This window comes from Anthonomus grandis, chromosome 9, assembly GCF_022605725.1.
Source record: "Anthonomus grandis grandis chromosome 9, icAntGran1.3, whole genome shotgun sequence".
Taxonomy (NCBI): Eukaryota; Metazoa; Arthropoda; class Insecta; order Coleoptera; family Curculionidae; genus Anthonomus; species Anthonomus grandis.
This window is the reverse complement of record NC_065554.1, coordinates 21258447-21282687: the sequence shown is the minus strand read 5'-3', so window position 1 is coordinate 21282687 and position 24241 is coordinate 21258447. Positions and strand designations below refer to the sequence as shown.

Below are 24241 nucleotides of genomic sequence, written 5' to 3'. Positions count from 1 at the left end.
CTATAATTCTTAATTTAAATAATATAAATATTCAAGGAAAAAAGCTGGAAATTTGATAAGAAGCGTGGGATTTATGAGCGACGATCCATAATTAATTAAATTTTAAAATGCCTATAAAAAATCTTATTCAGGAGGCATATACAGTATTGTGCATAAATATAGCAACATTTTTGTTTCGCATTTATTTTATCAGTTAAATATCGATTTACCTGCTGTAATGTAGTACCGTTTTTTAATACATACTTTAATTTTTTATTTTACCAGTGGTGTCCCTGCGGGCTAGAACCTAGTAAACTCTTAAAAAAATAGTACGCCACTGTTTTTTCTTTAAACAAAAAATATTTTTCAAATCCTCATTTAATTTAGAATACATTTCGTCTCCTGGCTTTGTTTTCTTTAACGTACCGTTTTCGCATAAGAAATAAAATCCATTGTTCGAAATTTATTTCTCGTTATAATTTAAATTTGTAGTTTCATCCGTTTGATAATATTTACAGTATTTATTATAACACAAAACATTTTTGCTTTTAATGTGTAATTCGGTACCAGAAAGTGAATTTTTGCCATTGTTGCTTATTTGCTTTAAACTTGCTTATTTTGAGGCCCTTTACAACCCCTCTAAGTTTGTTCCACTAATTATGAAACACCCTGTATAATAGCCGCCGCATTTAAAGTTATAATTAGAAAAAAATAGTCGAGGCGCCAGTCTTACTTTAATTTTACAGATGTCGTTTAAGCTCCCTGTCTTAGGCAATCTGAGAGCTCTAGAATTCAAAAAATCCTAAATATGTGCGTGTTTAATATTTAACCTTGGAAAATTTGATAGTATTTCTCATCATAGTACTTTTTTTGATAAAATTTTTAATGCACAAAAATTTATATCATTTAGTGAAAAAATAAAAACCAATTTCAACATGCATCCTAGGGAGACCAGAAAGAAAGTCAAATTTATTATTCTTAAACCTAACAAAGTGTTTTTAAAAAGGAGTTTTTATATAATTCTATAAAGCTATGCAACTATTTGCCTGATAACATAAAAGTGCATTCTACGAATGAATTTAAGTAAGTGTTAAAGAACTTAATATTTGATAAACAAATAGAGCATTATAATATGATCCATCACTAATTCTTTCTTTTTGCAATATTTACCTGGGCTGTATTATTTCTTATTTATATTTTTAATTTTGTTATTCTCCTCTTTTCTTTTTTAGCACTAGCAAGTTTTGAGTTTGATAGGTATGTAATTTTTACGTGTATACAAAACGCTGTATATTTGCTTATTTTTTTTATACTTAGTTTTTTAAGAAAATTCTGTTAACGAGGTTAAGACTTCGCCAGTTAATAAAAAGAAAATTTAATTATGTAAATTATTGTAGCCATATTTTACGGTAAATAAAGACGTTTATTATTATTATTATTGTTATTATTCTCCAAAGAAGTTGAATCATTAATTTATATAAATAAACCATCATAACAATAAACATAAGCAAAAATTGCAACAGTTATCAGCCTTAACAGGTCCGATCCTTCTATAATTATTCCACCTCGTATACCATGGCCATATTATTAAAAGAGAAGTAGTATCAACTTTAAATTGAGATGCAAATCTAAATCCTCAATGCCCGCTTAAAAAGAGATGTGTCAGACCGTTGCGTGACGTCTTGTCGTGACAGTTCAGAAAATCAGGTTGTTACTTTGGCCCGGGGCCGGACGATCAACAATGGGCCAACATAAAAAGAAATTTATTTATTAAAATTCCTTTCTGCTCTAACCGATCTAACGATGTAATAAATTTTATACATAAAAACGCCTCAAACTCTGAAACGTTATTGCTGCATCAGCATGATCTACCTATTCGATAAAAAACATGAAACTACATAAAAATTTTGGCTTTTAACTAAATGAAACTTAACCCCACTGTGTACGACGTGTTTTCATTACCAGACTCGTTGCCCAATATTCTTTTGTTTAAAAAGCGCCATTACCGGTCGAAAACAGGAAAAGCCCCCGGCCAGTTTCGTTTATTTTTTCCATTATCGTAAGCCGTAATTTTCTCGTCGTTTCTGCCCATTGTTGCCGGACAATAGAGTCCGATAACTCTTATTGAAATTCCGCAATATCTATAACAATCTCGCCAAAATCGGCATTAATACAAAAAAAAACCCGATTCGGTACGGGTTGAAAAAAAATGACATGGCATAGTAGTAGTCTCGCGCGGCAGTTCCTGGTCGCGAAATGATTAATGCCTGGGCGTGGCCACGACGATCATAAACCATATAGAAATATCTATTGACAAGAGTAGGACGCGCAATGATACTGGTGGGCACCGGCAGAAGTAAAATGCATATACACCTGTTTTCTTTAGGTTTGTAACAAAATCCAGGGCAGGAGTATAAAATGCGAATCAGGTTTAAGAGATAACAACCATTATAGTCATTTATGATTAAGAGGCTTTTAATGGAAATAGGGAAACTAGGTAATGATGAGTTAGCAAGCTTTTTGTTTGAACTTTGAGTCTAAAACACAATCAATTTTTTTCAAAAGTTGGACACACTTACAAGGAAAACTAATCGCGCCCCAGAGGCGGCAAGTGCGCGGAAGTGTCGGTGGATATTCATTTTTAATCATTGTAGCCCTCGGGAAACACGTCTGCGAAAAGTCCAGAGTGCTGCTGTCCTCCAGTGTAAAGAAGTTACAAGATTATGTTAGCCCAGGCAGTATTTTATAAGAAAACTTAGATAGTTTTGCCTCCGTAACATTTAACGTCTAAATTTATAATTTACATAACAAAAAGGTGCATTTTAGGCTTTACCTGTGAGTCATGAGGGGCTTGTAACGGTAAACATACGTAAAGAGACGAACTTAAAGGTTTCTAGCCTTAGAGTACCTACTATAGAAAGATTTGATTTCTTATAAGTTATACCTAGTAATAATAGGACTAGGACTACAACTAACAGTCCTCCGTTGACTCCCTGGCCTTCATTGTTTTCAGTCCTGGTTGTTCTTAGGATAGTAAATAACAACAAATGCCTTAAACTAAGAGATGTTTCATCACTGTGCTTTAAGTTTTCTAGTTACTTTCATGAATTTTTCTTTCAAACTGTTGCAATGTTTACATTTCCTATTATGCAAGTTTTAAGGTTTACCTTGGGAAGCCCTGGTAAATGAAGGAAAATGCGTTGTTTGGTAAAATATAAACAAATCATAATTCGGTTTCCGGCGGTTTTCCTGAAAAGCCAGTTTTTTTATACACATGTGACCTGTTTCACCTAGAAATACACGGTGTCATAGCCTATAAATCCGTACTGTTTTTATGACGGAAAACTATTTCCATTAAGTTTTCCCAATTGCATTGTTATCCAACAATTGACTCCGAGGATGTTCCAGTAATTTTTCCGTATTCCAATACCGTTAAATTTTCAATATTTAAGTTAAACTTTATCTTGACGTTGACAGTGTGAATTGGGTTAGGTAAGAGCCACCTGTTGACAGTTGACCGACCGCTTCTAAGCTCGCGTATTAACATTGCTATCGTATCGGTTGCTATTAATATCGTTTCGTATTATTTTATTTTTAAACTGTTGTTTGGGTCCATTTTTCTCAGTGTTTTATGGGGCAAGAGACAACCGCGAATATTAACTGGTGCCTAGACACTATCCTTCTTCGTGTTTTGTAGGACAGGCAGTAGCCGCGTTTATTAATTATTAAATGTTGTGAAAGACAAGTAATAACCGGATCCGTGATATTATAATTACTATCCAATCTAATTACTATATAGATTGATTGAGTTTGCTTCGCTTAATTAATGTTGAGTTTCTGACTTTGCTTCACGAATGGATGACATTCGTGAAGTAACCGCTTGTACAAAAACAACCCCTCTTTAATCATACTCTTTTGAGTCATTAATAAAGTGCCGAATTTTCCGGTCCATTTTCATTTACTGCCTATGCTAAATCATAGAAATTGGTAATTGGGGATTGTTAGATTTTAAAAAAACATTTGTTAATTTATTTTTAGCAACCAAACCTGCTTAAACCATATTTTTAATAATAGAGATTCATAGCAATAAAATTTCATAATAACCGGGCAGTTAAGTTTCAATACTTACCTGGTTTCTGCACTGTTTAAAGGCTTACCCGAGAGGCTAGAGGGGACTCTAAGCTCTATTAATCACTTAGTGTGGCGCCCGAGGAATTTTTGACAACTTTTCTCCTATAACTGTACAAAGAAATAGTGAGGGAGTTGACGGATACCCCGCGACGTCAAAAGTTGGAGGGTGGACTTACGTCAAGTACGTAACGAACCCCGCTACACCAAATAAAAGAATTCTGATAAAGAGTTGTTCTAAGAGTCTCCAGATCTACCACAAAACCATGATTTCTCACTCTCTGTCGTGATCGTCGCGCAGGAGTCAAAAGTGGTGGAATATTCTGTGCTATTTCTTGGGAACATTTTCCATTAAAGTATTTATAAAAAAGACATAATTCTCCGAGGGTTCTTTGATGTTCCAAACTGTCAAGTTTACAGGTATATTTAGGGTTGTTGACAAGAGCATCGGTCCAAATGTGCGAGCAATATTCCATGGGCGGCCGAATCTGAGCCTTGTAGAGAATAGGCAATTGATCAGATGAATATAGGTGCTTCGTCCTTAAAAGAACGCCCAATTTCTTAGAAGCACGCTTCGCAATATCTGACACATAAGGGGACACCTGTGGTTGTCTTTTTGGCTAGAACAGCTGGCTGCGCCTTTTCTGCTTTTTTGTACTTTTAACTGTACGAGGTTACAAAATCCTCAATCCTTGATGCTTTCTAATTCTTGGTTGAGATACTTATAATTATTTGGCTGTGAAACTTTCTTGATGAAAGGAGTCTTGGTGGTATAATAGGGGATATACTAGTGCCATCGTCTGCAAAACAATAAAGAAGATTTTTAAGTATTAGTTAGCAAGTCACTAATGTATATTAAGAAAAGTGGTGGCGAAAGTATTGCCCCCTAAGAAACTCCTGCATTAATTTTAAAGATGTCAGACTTGCGTTTATCCAAAGCAACATAAATAGATCTATCCCCTAGAAAACTAGAAAACCAGGAGCAAAATGTCTCGGAAAGGTTCAAGGCATTTAATTTGTTTAACAAATTTTCGTGCCATACTCTGTCAAAAGTCCTGGGGTCGTATTTTTAAAACCATGCGAGAATCTTCGAATGCGAACGAAGTCGAGCGGCAAAATTCGCCCACGAATTAAAAAGTGCATTTTTGAACGACACACCGCATGCGAAAAAGTTCGCATACAATGCGGTGGAAAATACAAATATCGATTTTTTGTGCGAAATCCTCTAATTTCGTATGCGAATCAAATTCGAATGCTTTCAAAAATACGGCAACTGGTCATATCCAATGCCACAGCTCTTATTTTTCCATGTTGCTCAATGGCCCATAGATGTATGACATAAGTTGGTATGTTACCTGTTGATCTGTTTTTCTAAATGGAAATTCGGTATCGAAAATATTTACAAAATTAGAGAAAGTCTTCAATCTTTGGTACTTTCAGACAATTACCTAAAGGTCAGCCTTTTGTACAAAATATTTTGTTATACCCTTTTTCTTTTTTTCGACAAAGAACAACCACGTGTCACAAACAATCATTCTTTATTTTACTTTATAGTCGTTTGCGGAGGCTTTTGATCAAATGACTATTATTTACTAAATAAATAAAATCTTTTTATTTTTCTTTATCGGCCTTATCGCATCTACTCCTAGACGTAGGCCTCTCCAAGTTCTTTCCATTCCAGTCGACCTTAAGCTAGTGCTAGCGGCCTCTTTCTCTTTGTTTCTCTGGGGCACCAGTCAATAACTTTGTAGGTCCAGCTACTGTCATCCTGTTTTGCAACATGTCCTGTCCACACATTTCATCTCTGCCCTGTAGCGGATTACATTGATTACCTTGTTCGTCTTCTTATTTCAACGTGTCTGATTTGGTCTCTTATAGAAACATCAAGCATTGATCGTTCCATTGCCATTTGTGTTATTTTCAATCGGCCTGCACTGCCTTTTGTAATTGCCATTGTTTTGAGGCCATATGTCGTTACCGGAAAAAATGCATTGGAATTCCTGGATTTTGTAGAATGTACTTCAATTTTCCAAAAGTTTAAGGAGATGATTTAGGTACACGTATTCGTCAACGTATTCAATGTTCTGATTAGATAGTTAAAATTGATTGTAATTGGTTGATGTTGAATGATCTTGACATTATTGATGTTCATTTTTTACCATATTTTTCTTAGTTCTATATTTAATTGTTGCATAATGTCCTTTAGCTTATCTGGATCTTCGGAGATGAGAACAATATTGTCCGGGAAGGGTAACTGATCCGTCGATTTCCAATTCACTTCTTTTAATATATCTGCCAGGTCCACAAGTGAACAATTTTGGTGATATCGAGTCGCTTTGTCAAAATCCTCTATTTAGTTTTATATTAGATGTTTTTACGTTTTTGTCAATTTTAACATGCATTGTAGTATTTCTATATATGCCCTTTATTGGATCGTATTGTCGAGTCTTTTCTAGCATTGTTCATTACATTGTTTGAAAAAGGACTATGGTTGAGTCAAATGCTTTTGAGAAGTCTATGAATGCCATATTAGCGAATACTATAACGATACATTTGAGTCTAAATTAAGTTCTGTTAACCCTCTTTATACTTGGGTTGTGTTGTATTATAATTTTATCATTGTGTAACTATCTATGTTGACATTGGAGAGATCTAAGGAAAGAAATCTAAGGAAAGTTTATATAGAACTTAATACATTAACCTTTCACCTTTTAAAATTACAGTTAATGTTGAATTACAAACAAGCAAATTTTTGAGGTTTATGATTTCGATGAGCATCCAAAATATTCAAGCATTTTACCGAAAAAATCAAATTCAACAAAGGTTCGAGAATTCACAATTTTTAATGAGCATTTAGTCATCTAAGACCTAAAATAACTTTTTAGACTAGTTATTGAACGAAATTTCTTACATGCATAATTTAATCCGTCAAGCTACAACAGAAATAAATCTTAAAAACCATTGACCCAAAAAACAATAAAAATTAATCTATGTTACAGCTCTTGAGAGTCCACTCCTGCAAAATGGGCGAACACTATGCCTCACTGAACTCCAAAATTACAGATCAGGCATCGCCCAAAGAGTCTGTTCTAATTGTTCACTGAAATCTGCGCTTTTCCAAACTCCACCGCGAAATTACAGCGTATCAGAGTGGGCCGTAATTCAATCAAATCCGAACAGGCTTGGCCCCCTTTCAACTGCTTTTCGTTCATCGTTTTTATTTTTTTTTACATATAAGTATACAAAGGGGCTGAACAATTCACGTACCCACAAGACGTTTTCAGCAAATTCAATAAACGCGAGGCGAAATGAAGTTATAATGCGTAAACAGATATTAAAACAGACAGGGCTAAGCAGCAGGTGTTTTAAACTTGTATTTATGTACACACAAATTCTAATATCCCATTCAATGGATATATTAGGGTATACTAGATACTATACGGAGTGTTACGTAACGTCTTTCCTGCATTTCTACATCTCGTGGAGAAAATAGAGAATAAATTTCTGTATCTCCGTGCTTAACGATCTTTGCTGGCACTAAATGTAAATTAAATCGTTTAGTCGAGCGGATTTTCGACATATCATTTAAAATAATGTTTACCTAGAAAAATAATAATAACGATAATAGACGCAGATAGTAAATAGGCACCAAAAAAAGCTTATCAGAAATTCTCTTTAAAATTAAACTAAAAACTTCGCAAGTTAATTGGTATCCTAGTTGTTAAGAAATATTTTTTTTAGTAGGATGAAAGTTACACACACATGGCATAACTTAATTGGACGTGATGATGATTTAATACATGTTTTAAATTAACCCAATTCAAATCAATTCAAAGTCAATTCCAATTTACATGAAAATTATGTAAGTTTTAACCGAATCTCTTATGCATCAAATAAAAAAAGTTGCGAAATCATGTCAATTGCTCTATTAATTAAAGATTAATAGAGCTTAAAGAGAGATTAAAAGATTATATGTAATTTTTTGTAATCTAGAAGGAAGTCTACGTAGCAGCCTTAAGGCTTAAAATATATTTTCTTAAAATTAATTATAAAAATTAAATAATTTAAAGATTTTAGGTAGATCTCATTCGACATTTTCTTTAAAAAATTTTCAACTATTGGCCTCGTAAAATATCATGGAATCATCAGCGAAACATTTTACTAATAATATTAAAAAAAAGTCAAAATTAACTTCTCTAATACTGGTTCTTTCCTCTAGTTAATTCATTTAAATAGTTTGGCATATTCCACAGTGTCCAATGCCTTGATAAAATTAAGAAAGACGCTTAATGTGGCATTATTTGGGACATCATGAACGTTTTCTATGAGGTAAACCGAAGCATCTTCTGTTAAGAATTCTTCCTGAATTTCAATTTTCTGACTTGATATCTTTTTTTTAATAACAACGTCAATCTGCTTTTTACTATCATTTCCATAATTTTGCTGGCAGTGTTTAATAGAGAAATAGGTCTATAGTTTCAAGATTATATTTTTTCTCCCGATTTGTAAATAGGTTTTTTGATGACTTGCCTCAATATTCTTGGAAATTTTCCTCTTCAATTCAAAATAACTATTTATTATATACAAGAGGTTAAGATATAAATTCTGTATATTTAAACGTTTCCTTTCTTTCATCATTTCCAAAACCTTTGCCATTTTCTAGAGAACTTATAACTTTTAAAATTTTACTAAAATTTGTTGGTAATATAGAATAATTAAAAAAATTTAATAGGAAAACAAATGTTGAAAATGCATTTACTATTTTCTTATATTTTATTTTAAAATCATATCCCTAGATTACATGCTTTTAAAAAACGTACAATTTATAAGCACTCGTGGCATAAAAGCATGTTTTGTCCAAGACAATTACGATGAAAAATGATGTCGTCCATGAGACCACCTGTTCTTATTACAGGTCTGCATCAAAAGGTCAAAATTGGCGCTGATTTTTTCGCAAAATATGAGGCTCACTGACCTCAATTTTCCTTTAATAATAATGGGTAAGATACAAATTGCACTTGAGTTATTTACATAAATATGTCATTTAAAAGAAAACTCAATATCAGACATAAGTGATTTCTTAGTCAATGATATATTGATTGTGATAAATTTATTTTAAAAATAGCACAATAGCACTTGCTTGATTCCATTAAGTGGCCCTAATTCATTATTCTATCCAATTTAATTAAATAATTTTGAAACATTAAATTATGACACTATAAATACTCTCATTTTAACTTTTGACTGCTGGCATGCAATATAAGTCTTAGCGGATTTATCAAAATTGATCAAATAGGAATCTATCACATTTTTATGGACGTCACTGTTCAAAAATTTCTTTTCTATTAAATTACTTAATAAAAATGTGTAAAACTAATTTATTTAAACAAATAATAACATAGTAAGCCACAACGATGCATAAATCTATTAATAAAGTCTATAGTTAAACATTCATTACATTGAAGAATAAACAAAAATCGCTCTAACGAAAAATAAGCTCTAAAATTATGAAATTTCATCGCTCCGACTTTCGTAGAATAACATGTTTCATACCAAATTTTATTTTTATTATATAGGCGACCAAAAACCATCTTGCAAGGTCTACTTAAGCATTTATTTTTGTTTAGATTTTTTTAAATATTTACACACTAATTGTATCACTGAAACTTTAGAACATTAGCGAGCGCGAGTTAGTTAGTTATCTTGCACGCAATTCGTTCCTCCCAATCCATCTACCAAGAAATCTCTACTATGAAATCTATCTACCATGCATCATATTGTATGTATGATTACATTTTATAATAAAATAAAATGGTTCTGCTGTACTCATCACAAATACCAATTCAAACGTAGATTCTTGAATTGATGTAGAATTAATATCCATAAGTCCGACAATATTAAAAAGGTCATCTCCATCAAATTCTAAAAAAATAGATTTGGAAAACTTTAAAACTTGGTCAGCATGACTCAGTAACTTTTTTAATAGCTATTGTAAACTCTTTTCATTTTGTTGCTAATTTTAGTATGTAACTACGATATATGTGTTCATATGAATACTTATAAAGCTATTGTTACTCTTGCACATTGATTGACAACTATATAGAGTTGACTCTTCAAGAATTATTCGACCTTAATCAATACTTACCGCTATACAGGATATGAGTAAATAAATCCGACAAACTTTTCATACAGAATTACTCCTTGAAGTTGGTCGCACTTAGTTACTAAGTATATTATTTGTAAGACCGGCAATAAATCCCTAAATAATGCCTTTTTCAAAAAAAGGGATCGAAAACGCTAGTACGTACAAAAGAAGTGAGACATCATACGTTTTACCCGTTTAAAGCATTATTAGACCAAAATTAATACTGTTAACTAAAACGGTCAAAACATTTTTAACTATACAAAATAATCATATTGCAGATCAATACATGTTTATTGAAATGGTGGATGGGCATAATCTTATTAAAAATACTTTTAACTTTATTTAGCATTTAATAGTTTTGTCAATTACAACGTTACTTCTAACTTAACAAAAAATTACAAATTATTAACAAAAAGGTTTTTATAATTTTTTTTAGTTTTTTTAGGAAAATTTAATAAATTATAAAGGGTTTTTATATACTCACTCCAAACTGCTGCGACAAACTGTAGGGATTGAAATTCCTATCCTCAATAGTTTTTTCCCATCGAGAAGTCCCATTTTGTGATAGTGACATAATTGTAAGCAGCAAAAATTGTCTAGTCAACCGTACTTATTAACTAGATTTTGAAAAATCATCAGTTTACGTCATATAGATATAAGAATAATTATTCTTAAGATATAAGAATATAAGAATAATTATTCTCTTCTATTAATCCATACATTAGATTTATATTAAATCATTGTTAAATGCTTAGTGTTTTTCCAGATGGCTAAAAATAAGCGCATATAATTCCTATTCCCAAAATAAGGACCCCAAATGCATTGACGACCCTTCGCACATAATAAGCAATTCCTACTTACAAGACAGTCATAATTTCGTACAAATCACAGTACCAGTATAGCTTTCATTTAAGTTTGTGACGATATTTTTAAAAGTTTTGATTAAAGAAAGACAATGGTACTGGTGCTGCTAGATTTTAGTCGTGTATTTGATACCTTGGATCACTCCGTGTTATTAAAATAACTGAAATATTTTGGACTTAAGAAATCTAACATTAACCCGTTGAAACATTTTTTATTGAAAAGACATCAAAGGGTGAGAGTAAATTCTGCTTGTTTGGAATATTTGAAATTGTCACAAGGAGTTCCATAGGATAGTGTTCTTCACCCCTTACTTTTTTCTTTGTATACATGTGAGTTTTATAAGCATCTTCGTATGTGTCATTCTTTCTCTGACGACGTTTAACATTAGTTTAAGCACACTGATATGTACGAATCTGAATAAGCAATAAATTTAGATCTTTCTACTCTATCTAATCTATGACAAGTCATAAATTAGTTTTAAATTCTGCTAACCTATACGGTGAAAACCTGTATATGGTTTATGGAATAAAATAGGAATTTTTTTAAACGCAGCTATCTAGATAGATTTGAGGGTCATATTTCTAGGTTATTCTCTTAAAAATTCACAAAGATTATCTTACAACAGATGTGAGACTGCACCTTTGCGAGTCATTAATATAATCTCGTATTAGCTATGCAAATATACTTATCTGGTCAGCACTAAATCATGCTTGCTTAAAATTTTGATTTAATTTAAAAAAATATAATCACGTAACGCCGTTACTAGAGAGGTCAAAATGCCTATCCTAGTATTAACGCTTTAAACTATATGACTTATGCTGGCAGATCTACGCAATAAGATAATATCAAACCTTCATATTCATGGTAGAGATATTTGAAACAGTAATACCTTTGCTATTCTTAAGCACACATGGACAAAATTTCAAATTTCTATTAGCTATATTGGGCTAAAAATGTATAATTCATTACCGCCTGCAATAGAGTTACTCTCCTCCATAGCAACCTTTAAGCAGAAAGCTGGAACCATTATTATTATGTTCTTTTTTTGACTATTAATTAAAGGGAGTTATGCACTTTATGAACCGGAGAAATCCTCAATGTTCTGTAGTGGTCAGGGTGTGAAAATCGTGCGTCGAACAATATTCGCGGTTCCTAGTATTACTACTATTTTCATCCACGTTAGAACACTGCGATTTATATTTAAATCGTGGATATTCTAAACTAATTTTTTAATGTATTAATCCATTTGCACTAATAACAATCAGTAAAACGATAACTTTTTGTACACGCCACTGATCCTCTATATTGTAACATAGAGCTTGATATTTAGTGAGCTGTTAAAATATTCTCATCCAAGGATCTATGACGTGGCAAGTTCTTGCATCTTTATTGATAATTATCATATCAGATCTGTTGTGCTGCACGGTTCGCTCTGTAATAATTTCGGTATCCTAGTAAATTTTTATGTGGCCTTTATAAGAAATGACTGAAGTGCATCCTTGTGTAGAGTTATGTCATTGGTTAAGAGGCTCAAATTTTGAACAACTGCTTGATGAAGTGCTTTACCCATATTGTTATGTCTTGAGAAATATGAAGTTTGAACAAGCTTAGTGCACGTGTAGACGAGGTGTTGGATAGACTCATCCAGTTTGTTATATAACCAACACTTTATAGATTCGACTTGTTGTTTTAGATGTGCTTCCAATAGTATCTGATCGGAAATCGCGATAGTTTCAAAGGAAAAGGTAATTAAATTTAATTTAAATATTGCTAGCTTTATTGACATGCTCACCATGTAGACTGTTATAAAAACAGCCATATAACATTTTGATTAATTTACATCTAAGTTGACAAAACTTGAGATACAGATGCTTTGTTTTAATCCTAAGTACTTGTAAGTTGCCTGTGGTGATAGTGCAGGAATAATTGTGATCTTGTTCATAAGTACCATATTCTCTGTTTCTATTACTTTTTCTTTTTTTTAACTCTAATTACCGCAAATTTATCTGGGCCCATTTTAGTTGACTTGTTGAATGTTTTGACAAGTTTTAACAGGTTTGAAGTTGCTGATGATTTCTCGCATACAATTTTAGGTCGTCAATGTAAAACAGATGCGTCAGCCTAGCATTTCCATCATTCAAGTAGCTACTTGCACTGTGATTAAGCATTTCACGAAGTGGGTTTAAGACTGTCCCTTTAAAAAATGCATTAATCTCTAACTGCTTCTTGATTGGAATTTTATTAGTGAAAAATGTAGTGCAAGATGTTTAGAATACCGTCACTTCTGGTTATGTAGGTTATTCATTTGGAAAGCACTTTTATTCTCTCGGGTTATCTTGAGCTTGGAAAGTTTTGATCTTTATTATTAATTTTGTTATTATTATATACTTGTTTATTTCCTGCCCTCTAGATAGGTCTCTTTGACCTGTAAGATCTATATTTTAAAATAAATAAATAAAATTTGATATATCAATAAAATAAATTTTAGGTCATCTTTTAAAATATTCTGTTGTTATCCATCACTTCCGATTTAACGGGCAGTGACAATAACTTTCTTATTTAAAAAAAAAACTTGGTATGTTATTACGAATTTCCATAGAAAATCATATTTACAAAAAAATAATACCACATTTGCTACTTCATAATCATAGACAAAAATATTTTTTGTATATTTTTCTCTATAAAAATTATTAATTTTCACTTTTTGTTTCCTATCAGTAAATATTTTTATGTGTTTTAAGCAGCTGACGTAATTTTTATGTTTTCCGATAAATGGAAGTTTTGATTTTTAATCAAGTAATCACGGAAAGTAGTTTTCATTGCATTTTATTACTTAAGTCGTTGACACGCCTGTTTAAAATGCCCAGACCATTATTTTTGATAAATGAATATGTCAAAATATGCTCTTATACTCATTCTATTCCTAAACCAAATTTTATATGTTTATCCTTAGAACATTGAAATTATTGACAATGCAAGAATTAGCAATGCCGTGGAACTATGAGCAGTTTGTTTGCTTGCAACATCTCTGATGCAATGATGCCAAATGCTTATGTAGAAATGGAAAAAACACATTCAACACAAAAAAAACACATAATTTTTTTTCATAAAATATGATAAAATATTCTATAAAGAAGTCAACATTCAAAGTTAAATGAATGTAGATATACGTATATTAGAGAAAAGGGCAACAACATCGCAACGCCGCTCGATCGAATTGTTAATTCCACCGACACAAGTAATCTTTATCAGTGACGTCGTCAAAAAATATTTACATAATAAATATTTATTATTAATAGATTATGCTTTAAATTTTAAATAATATAACCGTTTATGAACTCTTTGTGCGTTTTTTAACTTACTTCATTAGAGTAAAGGTACTTATCTAATAAAAAGCATTTTTATGAAAATTAAATGTTATATATTTATGATAGATTTCTTAATAATTCTTAATTATTCTACGTTTATGACGACGGTTGTCCCTTGATATGATGTTATGACAGTATCGGAATTTACTTGTGAAAACATCAGCTTAAATTGCCTTTTTGCCATGGTGCGGCACAAACGGCACAAGTTTTTACTATTGTAACAATTCACAAAAACATTGAAATGTCTCGACCTTTTTCCTTTTTCAAAAAATAAAGAAAAAACACAAAACTTCACAAATGCCAAATGTAAGTACAAAGCCATTTGTCAAGACGATATTTCTACTGGCTGTTTCTTTTTTCTGTGTCACCCTGTATGCATATTTCTGTTCCTGAATCATTGGCATTGATTTAAATATTAATAAGTTAAAAAGTCGAATTTGACCTTTTTCATACATGCATAAAATAAATTATTTTTGGCTTTTAATTTACATTTAATACTAGTTTGAAAGATTTAAAAATTCACCATATTTTTAATAATCAGAGGGTACATTTTTTTTTTAAAGAAATTCTGATATAATTACCCAAGAAAGCTCATTAGGCAGGTTTTATTTTATTTATAATTAAAAAAAAATGTTTATGAACATCCGCTCGTCTAAGCAACCTGATCTAGATTTCTTCGGTTCAACATATCGACATCGTTACTCAAGTTTAAGACAGCGCGGATTTTTTCTTTCTGACCCGCTGTTTTGTAAATAAATTTTTGATTGATTAAACACAGTGTATCTGGGCTCCGTTTGCGTGAAATACCTGCTAATATCCACTTGTATTTGATTAATAGCATTAATTGTCTCGATTTTGCAATATTTAAGTGTTTATTTCCTCTTTATATGTCTTGATTGCTATTATGTAACTCTACATTAATTTTTCTTTACAATATTTGCTATTGAAATTGAACTCAAACAAATCTTAAGTAAATTGCAAAATTTTTTATCATTAATAAAGTTTTAAGGTTTCTAGGTCATCCAGGTTTAAACGTTTTTTTTTCTATAAGCTTGTTTGAATATTTTTCACCATTTGTCCCACGTAGGAGTAATGTCCCATAAATAATTACCGTTCACAGATGACATTATGATTCTACCAAAATGATAAACGACTTCTTTTGGTGTTGAAAAATAAATGATTTCTTTTGATAGCTACCACCGCGTGTGGTCTAGGAGCAACAATATACCAAACCGTGATTGATTTTTTATTATTTGTTATAATCCACGAGGCGCATTTACGATAAAAATTTATTGACCAGAAGAAAAGAACGCGGCCCAACCCACGGTTTAATTTTGGTCAATTGCTGTCGTTCATTTTATACTGAGTATCACGTTTTTCGGAGCTCGTTGTGCTGATCTGAATTTTAATTAGACAGTGCCCATTATAACTCTTTTTAATGGTATGTAATTTGTCTCCTTTAAAACGCCATAATTTTAACAGTTTTTCGGGGCAAGGCGTAATAAAAATAAACATTGGCCTTTCGGGTATATATACAGACAGGTAGGTATATTGAAAAGAAATTCTGACTAATGAGATAAGTTCTTTATAGGACTGGTAGCTTTAAGAAGCCGGAATTTCTAATATTAATCAGTGCGGTTCAGGTGAAAATTAAAGCAATTAATAAACAAGTTCAAAGTAGGATAACAGGCAAGTCATAGTCTTACTAATGTAATAGCATGGATACATATGTTAGAGACAATTTAGAGCACCATCAAGGCTTATAAACATCTCTGCACTTTTCGTGCTTAGCACGGTAAGCTGATGCTGTATATTGAGCAAAACAGTAATATTACGTCAAAGCATAAAAATATTCTTCTAAAAGCCTGAAATAAAGGAAACATTGTCTCTGGAACCCCTGGAAAACGCATATACATATTTTAAATTAAGTCAAAAATTTACGTCAAATGTCTGAAAAAACACATAAAATCATTATTAATTCCTAAGATATTAAAAAAAAAATCGTCCTGGAAATAAAATGAAGAATTAGTTCAAATTCCTGAAAAAAAACGAAAAACTGTTGAGAAATATTAAACAGAAATTTCCATTTTGAGATAATTTTAATGGATAAAAATTGAAAATTATTTTTATTGCCTAAAAACTACAAAAAATTGTTTCCATTTATCGGAAAACATAAAAATGACGTCAGATGCTCAAAAGACATAAAAATATTGCCTGGAAAATGTAAACAAATATTTCATATGAGGATCAACTATCCAAAAGGCATTAAATACATTTTTTAACATTTTTCAGGTGAATATTAAAATTTCCTGTATTTTAGACAATCTATTATCCTGACAGGCATTAAATATGTTGTTTTGAGTAAAACCTTAAAAACCAGCAAAAGTGTTTGAAACAAAAAATTTAAATTTGTTCAATAATTTGTTTGTTTGTTAAAAAATGGATTTAATGCATTTTGGATAGTTGCTCCTCATATATCATGCTCATAATAAAAAACGTCTAGTAATTTTCTTAGATTTATCAAAGGCGTTTGATACGGTAGTGCATAATATTCTTTGAGAGGTGAGAAAAAATTGGTATAAGGGAAGGACCACTGCTTTGATTTAAAAAAAGTTTAACTGGTAGAAAACAAAAAGTGAAAATTAACAATTTTTACAAAGAGTATGGCTACGGGGTGCCATAAGGTGCGATGTTAGACCCTGTACTCTTCCTGACTTATATAAATGAAATTGCTAACATTTTATAAATTTTAGTGTAGTATTATATGCTGATGACACAGCTATGTTATTTTTAGCTAACATTTGGAATAGAGTAGTATAGAAGTATATGAACAGGTAGATTTGGGGTTGGACCTTGGTATAAGTAAACTGAATTTAAAGTTTTAAAAAACTAATTTTATTGCCTTTTTTTCCCCACAAATGTAGATCAATTAAAATATGAATTTTTAATACTCCACATTGGTCAACTTGTAGTAAAACCAAAAATTGTAGCTGTGTCAAAATTAAAAAAGTTAATAAAATCAAATATTTGGGTACAATTATAGACCAAAGTTTAAAATGGAATGAACCTGCTATGCATCTAACTTCTAAAGTATATAAAACGAAAATTTATATTTCTATTATAATAATCATATTATATCATATTATACAAAATGAAAAGACCTGGAAAAAATGTTCTTAAGTCGTAAATAAGTTGACAATTATGTTTTTATGACGTCTGCCTCAAAGGCAGAAAACACTACTTAAAATGCCTAAAAAATGCATTTTTTTTAATCTATGGAAAATCCAAAATTAAAAATTACATTTATTTTCTAAAAATTGAACAAATATGAAACGCCTCGAATAAAATTCAAATTAATTTAAATTAAAAAAAAACTCCTAAAACAATAGAATATAAAGGCAAAAAAATGCAAAAAAATATTTTCGATCCTTGAAAGAACAAAAATTAAGTCAAATGGTTAAAAAACAGGGTTGAAATACGTGAAAATAATTTCCAATTTCTGAAACATTAAAAAATGTAACAGCACTCAAAATGCCTGAAAATGCAAATAAATTTTTTATAATCCTGGAAGAATAAAAATTATGTAAATGCGTAGAAGACATGGCTTGAAAACGTAAAAATGTTTTATAATTCCTAAAAAATTAGAAAAGTGTTGTCAAATGCCTGAAATAAAACAAAAAAGCTATATAAATACCTAAAGCAAACTTAAATTATTTTCTAGAAATATGAAAAGGAAAATAACAGTTTTAAAAGAATTTTAAAGGATTAAAAAAAAAAAATTAATTGCCTAAAAACTATAAAAAATGATTTCCACTTATTAAAAGAAATCAAAATGACGTCAACTTTTATGGCTTTTAAGTGTATTTCCGAAAAAATATAACTAATATTGCAATGCTTAGAATAAAATAAAAAATTGTTTCAAATGTCTAAAAGAATATTCCCGAAAGTTTAGAAAAAAGAAAAAGTAATCTGTAGAAATTCTAAAAAAAATAAAAAAATATTTTTAATCCCTGGAAGGTCAAAATTTACTTCCAATGTCTCAAAATTGTAAAAATGTTGTTTAATTTCTCAAAAATTAAAAAAATGGAAGGCACTAAAATACTACTTAAAAAGCCTGGACAATGCAAACAAATATTTCTAATCCCTAGACGATAAGCAATTATGTTAAATATCTGGAAGACGTGCCTAAAAAACATAAAACTTATTTTTAATTCTCAGAAAATATAACAAATTTCATAAATTGTCTAAATTAAAATAAAAAATTATTTTAAAGGCGTTCAAAACTCTTAAAAGCCTGGAATAAAGAAAATCCCTAAGTAACCTAGAAAAAGCAAAAAAAAATATTTTCAATTCTTAGAAGATCAAAAAATAACACCTGGAAAACAGAATTAAATTAAATTAAAAAACTCTTTGGAAACAAAGACGAAATATAATCGGGAGAATTTTAATAGAATTAAATATAAAATGACTATAATTGCCTAGAAACGATAAACAATTATTTCCACTTATTAAAAGGCATCAAAATATCACTTAAAAATACTGAAAAATTTAAAAAAAATATATTCAAATCTTGGAAAATCAATATTAATGCCAAATTCCTAAAGAACATACTAAAAAAATTTAAAAATTATTTATATTACCTAAAAAATATAACAAATTTCATAAAATGACTTAAATACATTGAATATATGTCTAGAAAACGTAAATGATGTCCAGTCCTGGAAAATATTTGAAAAATTCCTAAAAAAAAATATCCAAAGGGATAATTTCTAAAAATATTTTTGAAATCTAGAAAGACATAAAAAGGTTGATAAATACCTGGAATAAAAATTTAAATAATTTTAAATACCTAAAACATAATTTAAAAAAAAAGCCTGGAACAAAAATTGATTTTTAAAGCCTAAAAATTACGTCAAATTACGCTTTTTACGAGCGATTTTAGAGAAAAAGCCATCTTAGAGGGCTTAGGGCGTAATTTTTTTGCATAATACATCTTGAAGAAAATTTATTTCCTATCCTCTCTATCTCACTTGGGAATATTGAGGCTATTCATGTTAAGATGTAAAAGTCAACCGTTTTCTAAATATAAGCGTTTTTCTGCTTTTCGGTAATTTTCACTCGCAAGAATCACATTCAGTTACACTTTTTTTAGTATTAAAAATTGTATAAATTTTTTTTTATATAGCTCTAAAATTATTTGCAAAAATCTATTCTTTTTGAGAAAAGCAATAGGGAAAATTTTTGGAGCAAACTGAACAAGTAAAAACAAAACTCCAAAACACAAAATAAAATACTGATATAGCAGTTGCTACACCGAACAATAAAAAGATGTATTAAAAAGCAGATATCTCAATTAAAAAAAAAAATTTTCGGTGAAACTAGGAATCATAATAATAATACAAATAGGAGTAATGATGAAGTTGGAAACAGGTAACTAATAACAATAGAACATATAGTGTCAAAGGAAATACCTCAATATGCAGTACCTTACAGGAAACATCATACATGTATAATGCAGAAACAAATTACAGAAAAACAGTTTTATTAAAACTACTTACCTGAATAAATCCCTGATAACCAAAGAGCTCGAGTATTTATGGAATACATATTAGGGTTTGTTTTAGGATATATATTAGGGAATATATTGCGATATATGTATATTGAGAAATATATTGGGATATTTAATAGGAACAAGTTAAGACGGGATATCTATCACATGAAAGAGCTGACATATGTTGTAGACTGTCAATTGTAAATCTAGAAAAATCAGAAAATAAATCTATTATTTAATACGAATAACTAGGCAAATGAAAATATATTCACCTTCTAAAGGGTCTAATCCGTTGATGCCAAACCACAATAAATACCTAAAATTAATAAAAATAAACCACTTAATTACAGTTGTACAAAAATATGAAATGTTACTTAAGTTTGTTTAGACTTACCCATAGGAAGACGTATGAGCTTTTTTATATGGTAGCACCCACGAAGGAAAATCTGGAAAAAAAATTAAGGTCTAACAGTGGCTCAAATAATACTTTTTCTAAATGTCAATTCATTCAGTAAAATTCGAACATTTATTTAAGTAAAAACAAAATTAGCCATATAAGCCATATTATTATTGAGGTAGATAATATTTAGAAACACATTTTACTTTGACTCCTTGTATATCTGATAGGGATCAGCATAGCAATCTACTGTGATCCTAATACTTCTTTTTGCAAAATACCCGATTCCCGTAATGTATATTAGAGCTTTGCAAAGTAAATTTCTTAGATTCTAATTAATTAAATAAAAATAATATATAAATAATTTTAAAATATTCAAAGCTTGGTTATTACGTCTTGAATTATCATATAGAAAACAATATTGAGTTTCTTTTATTTTTTCTTTATATGCAAACAAATCCCTGCTATATTTTGTTTATGCAATTTCCTGAATTAGCTTGATGAGATTAGTGATCATGTCTCAAAATATGACTGAGAAGAAGAGAAGATGTATTTATTGTGAGAAAATGTGTTTTAGATTGTAATAAGAGAAGACCTATGAGCAACAGGGATTAGTCAAATCTGAGATATGCTGAGAATATAAAATTTTTATGATTAATAAAACTGGAAAATTTAGCATCTTGAATTTAGAGTCTCGAAAAAAAACATAGGAAGAATCTTTTTGGGTTTTAAGGTTAAAGAATGAAATTTGTAAATTACAGGAATAAAAATTAAAATTGTACGAAATGGTGCATAAAAATAATACATATTTAACTAGTTGAAGATTTTTTTACAAAATATCATAAAACGAGTTGTACCTATAGGAACCTCTATTTTGAAGGAGAAACTTAAACTTTTTTCTGATAACATTGAGAATTTGGATCATAGTATAGGTTCTGAGACTTGAAACTTTAAGAGAGATTTAAACTATTGGTTGGACAGCATATGTGTGAATTAACTAAGTCTTACAAAAAAAATTTATAATTTATAGAAACAATTGTATACATACCTACTACATAGACAATTATTATGATTAACTAATTATTTATTTCTGGTACAATACTTTTCGAATCGAATTGAATAAATTTAGTATTATATCGTTTAAGACATACGTTATACTACAGGTACTTAATAAAATATATAAATGTTAGAAAGGTAATTAAACTAGGTGTCCAAATGTGTATTACGCTACTGTGCCTAATAATATGTATTAAAGCAAGTTTCACTCTTAGTGTTGTTTAATTACAAATATCGACGAAATTACAGTGCATATGCAGCAGAAATAAAAATTGGTTAACATTTGTTATTTAGTTAATGACAAAGCGGTTGAAATTATTAATAAACCCGCTGGTATTTCGTAATTTTCGAGGGGGATATAAGTAGACTTGCGTGTTCTGTTTCGATTTTTTTCTTTTATAGTTATAATTAGTTTTTGTACCCAGGCGGTTTTATTAGGTTTTGCTGAAAAGGACAAATGTGATTAGGTACACGCAGAATTTAGTCACTAAGTACACAATATATCATTAAAATATATAATAACCTGAACGACATTTTACAATTCAGCCGTATATGGAGCATGAAGTATATGGTATGATGATTCAAAGATATTTGTAGAATACTAAGACTATGATGCACTTATAGTTATAGATTTCGTTGTAAACAATTTAGAAGCAGATTTGATTTTTTCTTCATGTCTATCTGAATTAATTTTTTTATTACTGTCTGCTTCATTGTAATATATCCATTACAATTACGATCTTTAATAATACAGAGATCTGAACTGGGTTGTATTCAAAAAATATGAAATTTGTAATGGCTCTACGACTGTTTACTTCCATATTTTCTGAGTATATTTCTATTGCATAAAAAAACGAAATATACTCAGTTCTCAGGTCTATTTCTAATAATTAATTCTTAAAAAAAATAGCATTCTCAAATTTATGACTATTTTATGAATGATCACATTTTTAATTATCAAGCTGGTTTTCATAACTACTATAGTAAAACTTCTGTTTTGGCAGACATAGTAGATGATATAACACTAGATAAAGCATATTTAACTCTGTTGGTACTATTAGGCTCTTCGAAGCCTTTCGATATGTTAGATCATGAAGTTTTAGGTGAAAAGTCAAATTACTATGAATTTGATTTACAGTTCTGGTCAGTTTACAGTCATATCTTAAAAAAAGTAAGCAAGTGATAGTAATAGAGGGTAAGCTGCTTTCTGATAATGTGAATATCGGGAAACTCCAACGATCTATATAATTATATAATTATATATACTAACGATAATTATTTTTTTGGCCTATATTTCTAACATGTTTAAGGTTATAGAATTAAAGCTTTTGCAGATGACAAGCAATAGCTATTCTTTTAAAATAGATCAGCTTTAAGAAGAATCATAGTAAAAGTGCAGCTCAGAATAATTTAAAACTTAAAGCATCAAAGTGACATACTTTGCATTGAGACTCTTTTATATGAACAGAACTATCATTAAATTCAAGCTTAGAAAACGGATCTGTAATGTTGATTCTTAATTTCTTGCAGGATATGTATGCGCTTCCATGGCATTATATAGTTTATAGAGTTAATATTAATGTAAAAATCCAAATTTATAATAATTTACTTATAACAATATTATTGAAGTTCACTTTTTCAAGTTTAAATGATGTAAGAAGAGCAAAAAAAAGCTACTGGGATTTAATATGTCAAGACTAAAATTTTAAAGAAATTTGAAGTGCTTCAAATAATTTAATTATTAGCTTAAATAAATATAAAATAATTTTTTGAAATAAATAGCTTCTTTTTATCAAAATATTTCTGATTGCAGTAAAATGGTACATTTCTATAAGAAACACAAGTTTATTTTTTTTCTCAGTTACTTACTACAGTGAATATTCTTTTATAAACTTGAAATTTAATGCAATTAGTATTGATTAGATATCGCTATCTACGCTTAAATATTGTAGCCCTTTTATAGAAAAATATATCACTCATATTAACCACTGTTGCCTTAAAGTTAATTAGTTCACAAATAAATGTAAAATGTTCATTGGAAAGCCTTTAGGGAAAGTAGAACCTCAAAACTTTTAATGACTTTTAATAATCAGCATGCTTCTGGCCCTGTCAAAACTATTTGAAAAAATTCTTTATTCACAAATGGATATTTATTTTATTTCTAATAACATTATTTCTATTGAGCAATCCGATTTTAAACAAAATTTGGTACGTCTGTTGCTCTTTTAATCGATAATAATAGATTCGTACCTTAGACTAACTGTATACTATCTTAGCTCTTGTCAATTTTACTATAGCTTATAAATAGCTTTGTATATAAATAGCTTTCTTACTTATTATCAAGTTAAGTTATAATGGTTTTAATAACACAGCTCTTAATATAATGGATTCATATTATGTGTAATAAAAAATTTTAATATTAACAAGCATTTAAATTCATTTTAACTCTTAGCTGGTCTATCACTGAGATATAAAATTTAAGCTTTTGCTTATAACACTCAGTGATTCTGTCGTTTTGATGCTAATATGTTTGTAGAAACTTAAGTTCTTATAAATAAAGATCTTATAACTCTTATTTCGTTATCTAAATGCCATAGTTTAATTTTAAGTCCTACAAAGTCTTGTCTTGAGTTTTTTTGGTACAAAAAAATATATAATTCACTCTCCTCATATAATTATCAGAAAAAAGTATATAAAAATTATTGGCAGAAATTTTTGATTTACTTATATAGCTTTTTTGTATTGCTTCCTAA

General features: G+C 29.8%; 1 protein-coding gene across 1 annotated transcript in view; it reads right to left on the bottom strand.

Annotated features, from left to right (window-relative positions):
- The window catches only part of LOC126740083 (zinc finger protein 287-like), a 237766-nt gene that overhangs the window by 161626 nt on the left and 51899 nt on the right, over positions 1 to 24241 (bottom strand). The window contains exons 2-4 of the mRNA XM_050445956.1: positions 20430 to 20481; positions 20308 to 20351; positions 20043 to 20241 (exon numbers count right to left, since the gene is read on the bottom strand). Of these exons, the coding sequence (XP_050301913.1) occupies positions 20043 to 20091 (49 nt within the window). The 5' untranslated portion in view covers positions 20092 to 20241; positions 20308 to 20351; positions 20430 to 20481. The remainder of the gene's footprint in view (positions 1 to 20042; positions 20242 to 20307; positions 20352 to 20429; positions 20482 to 24241) is intronic.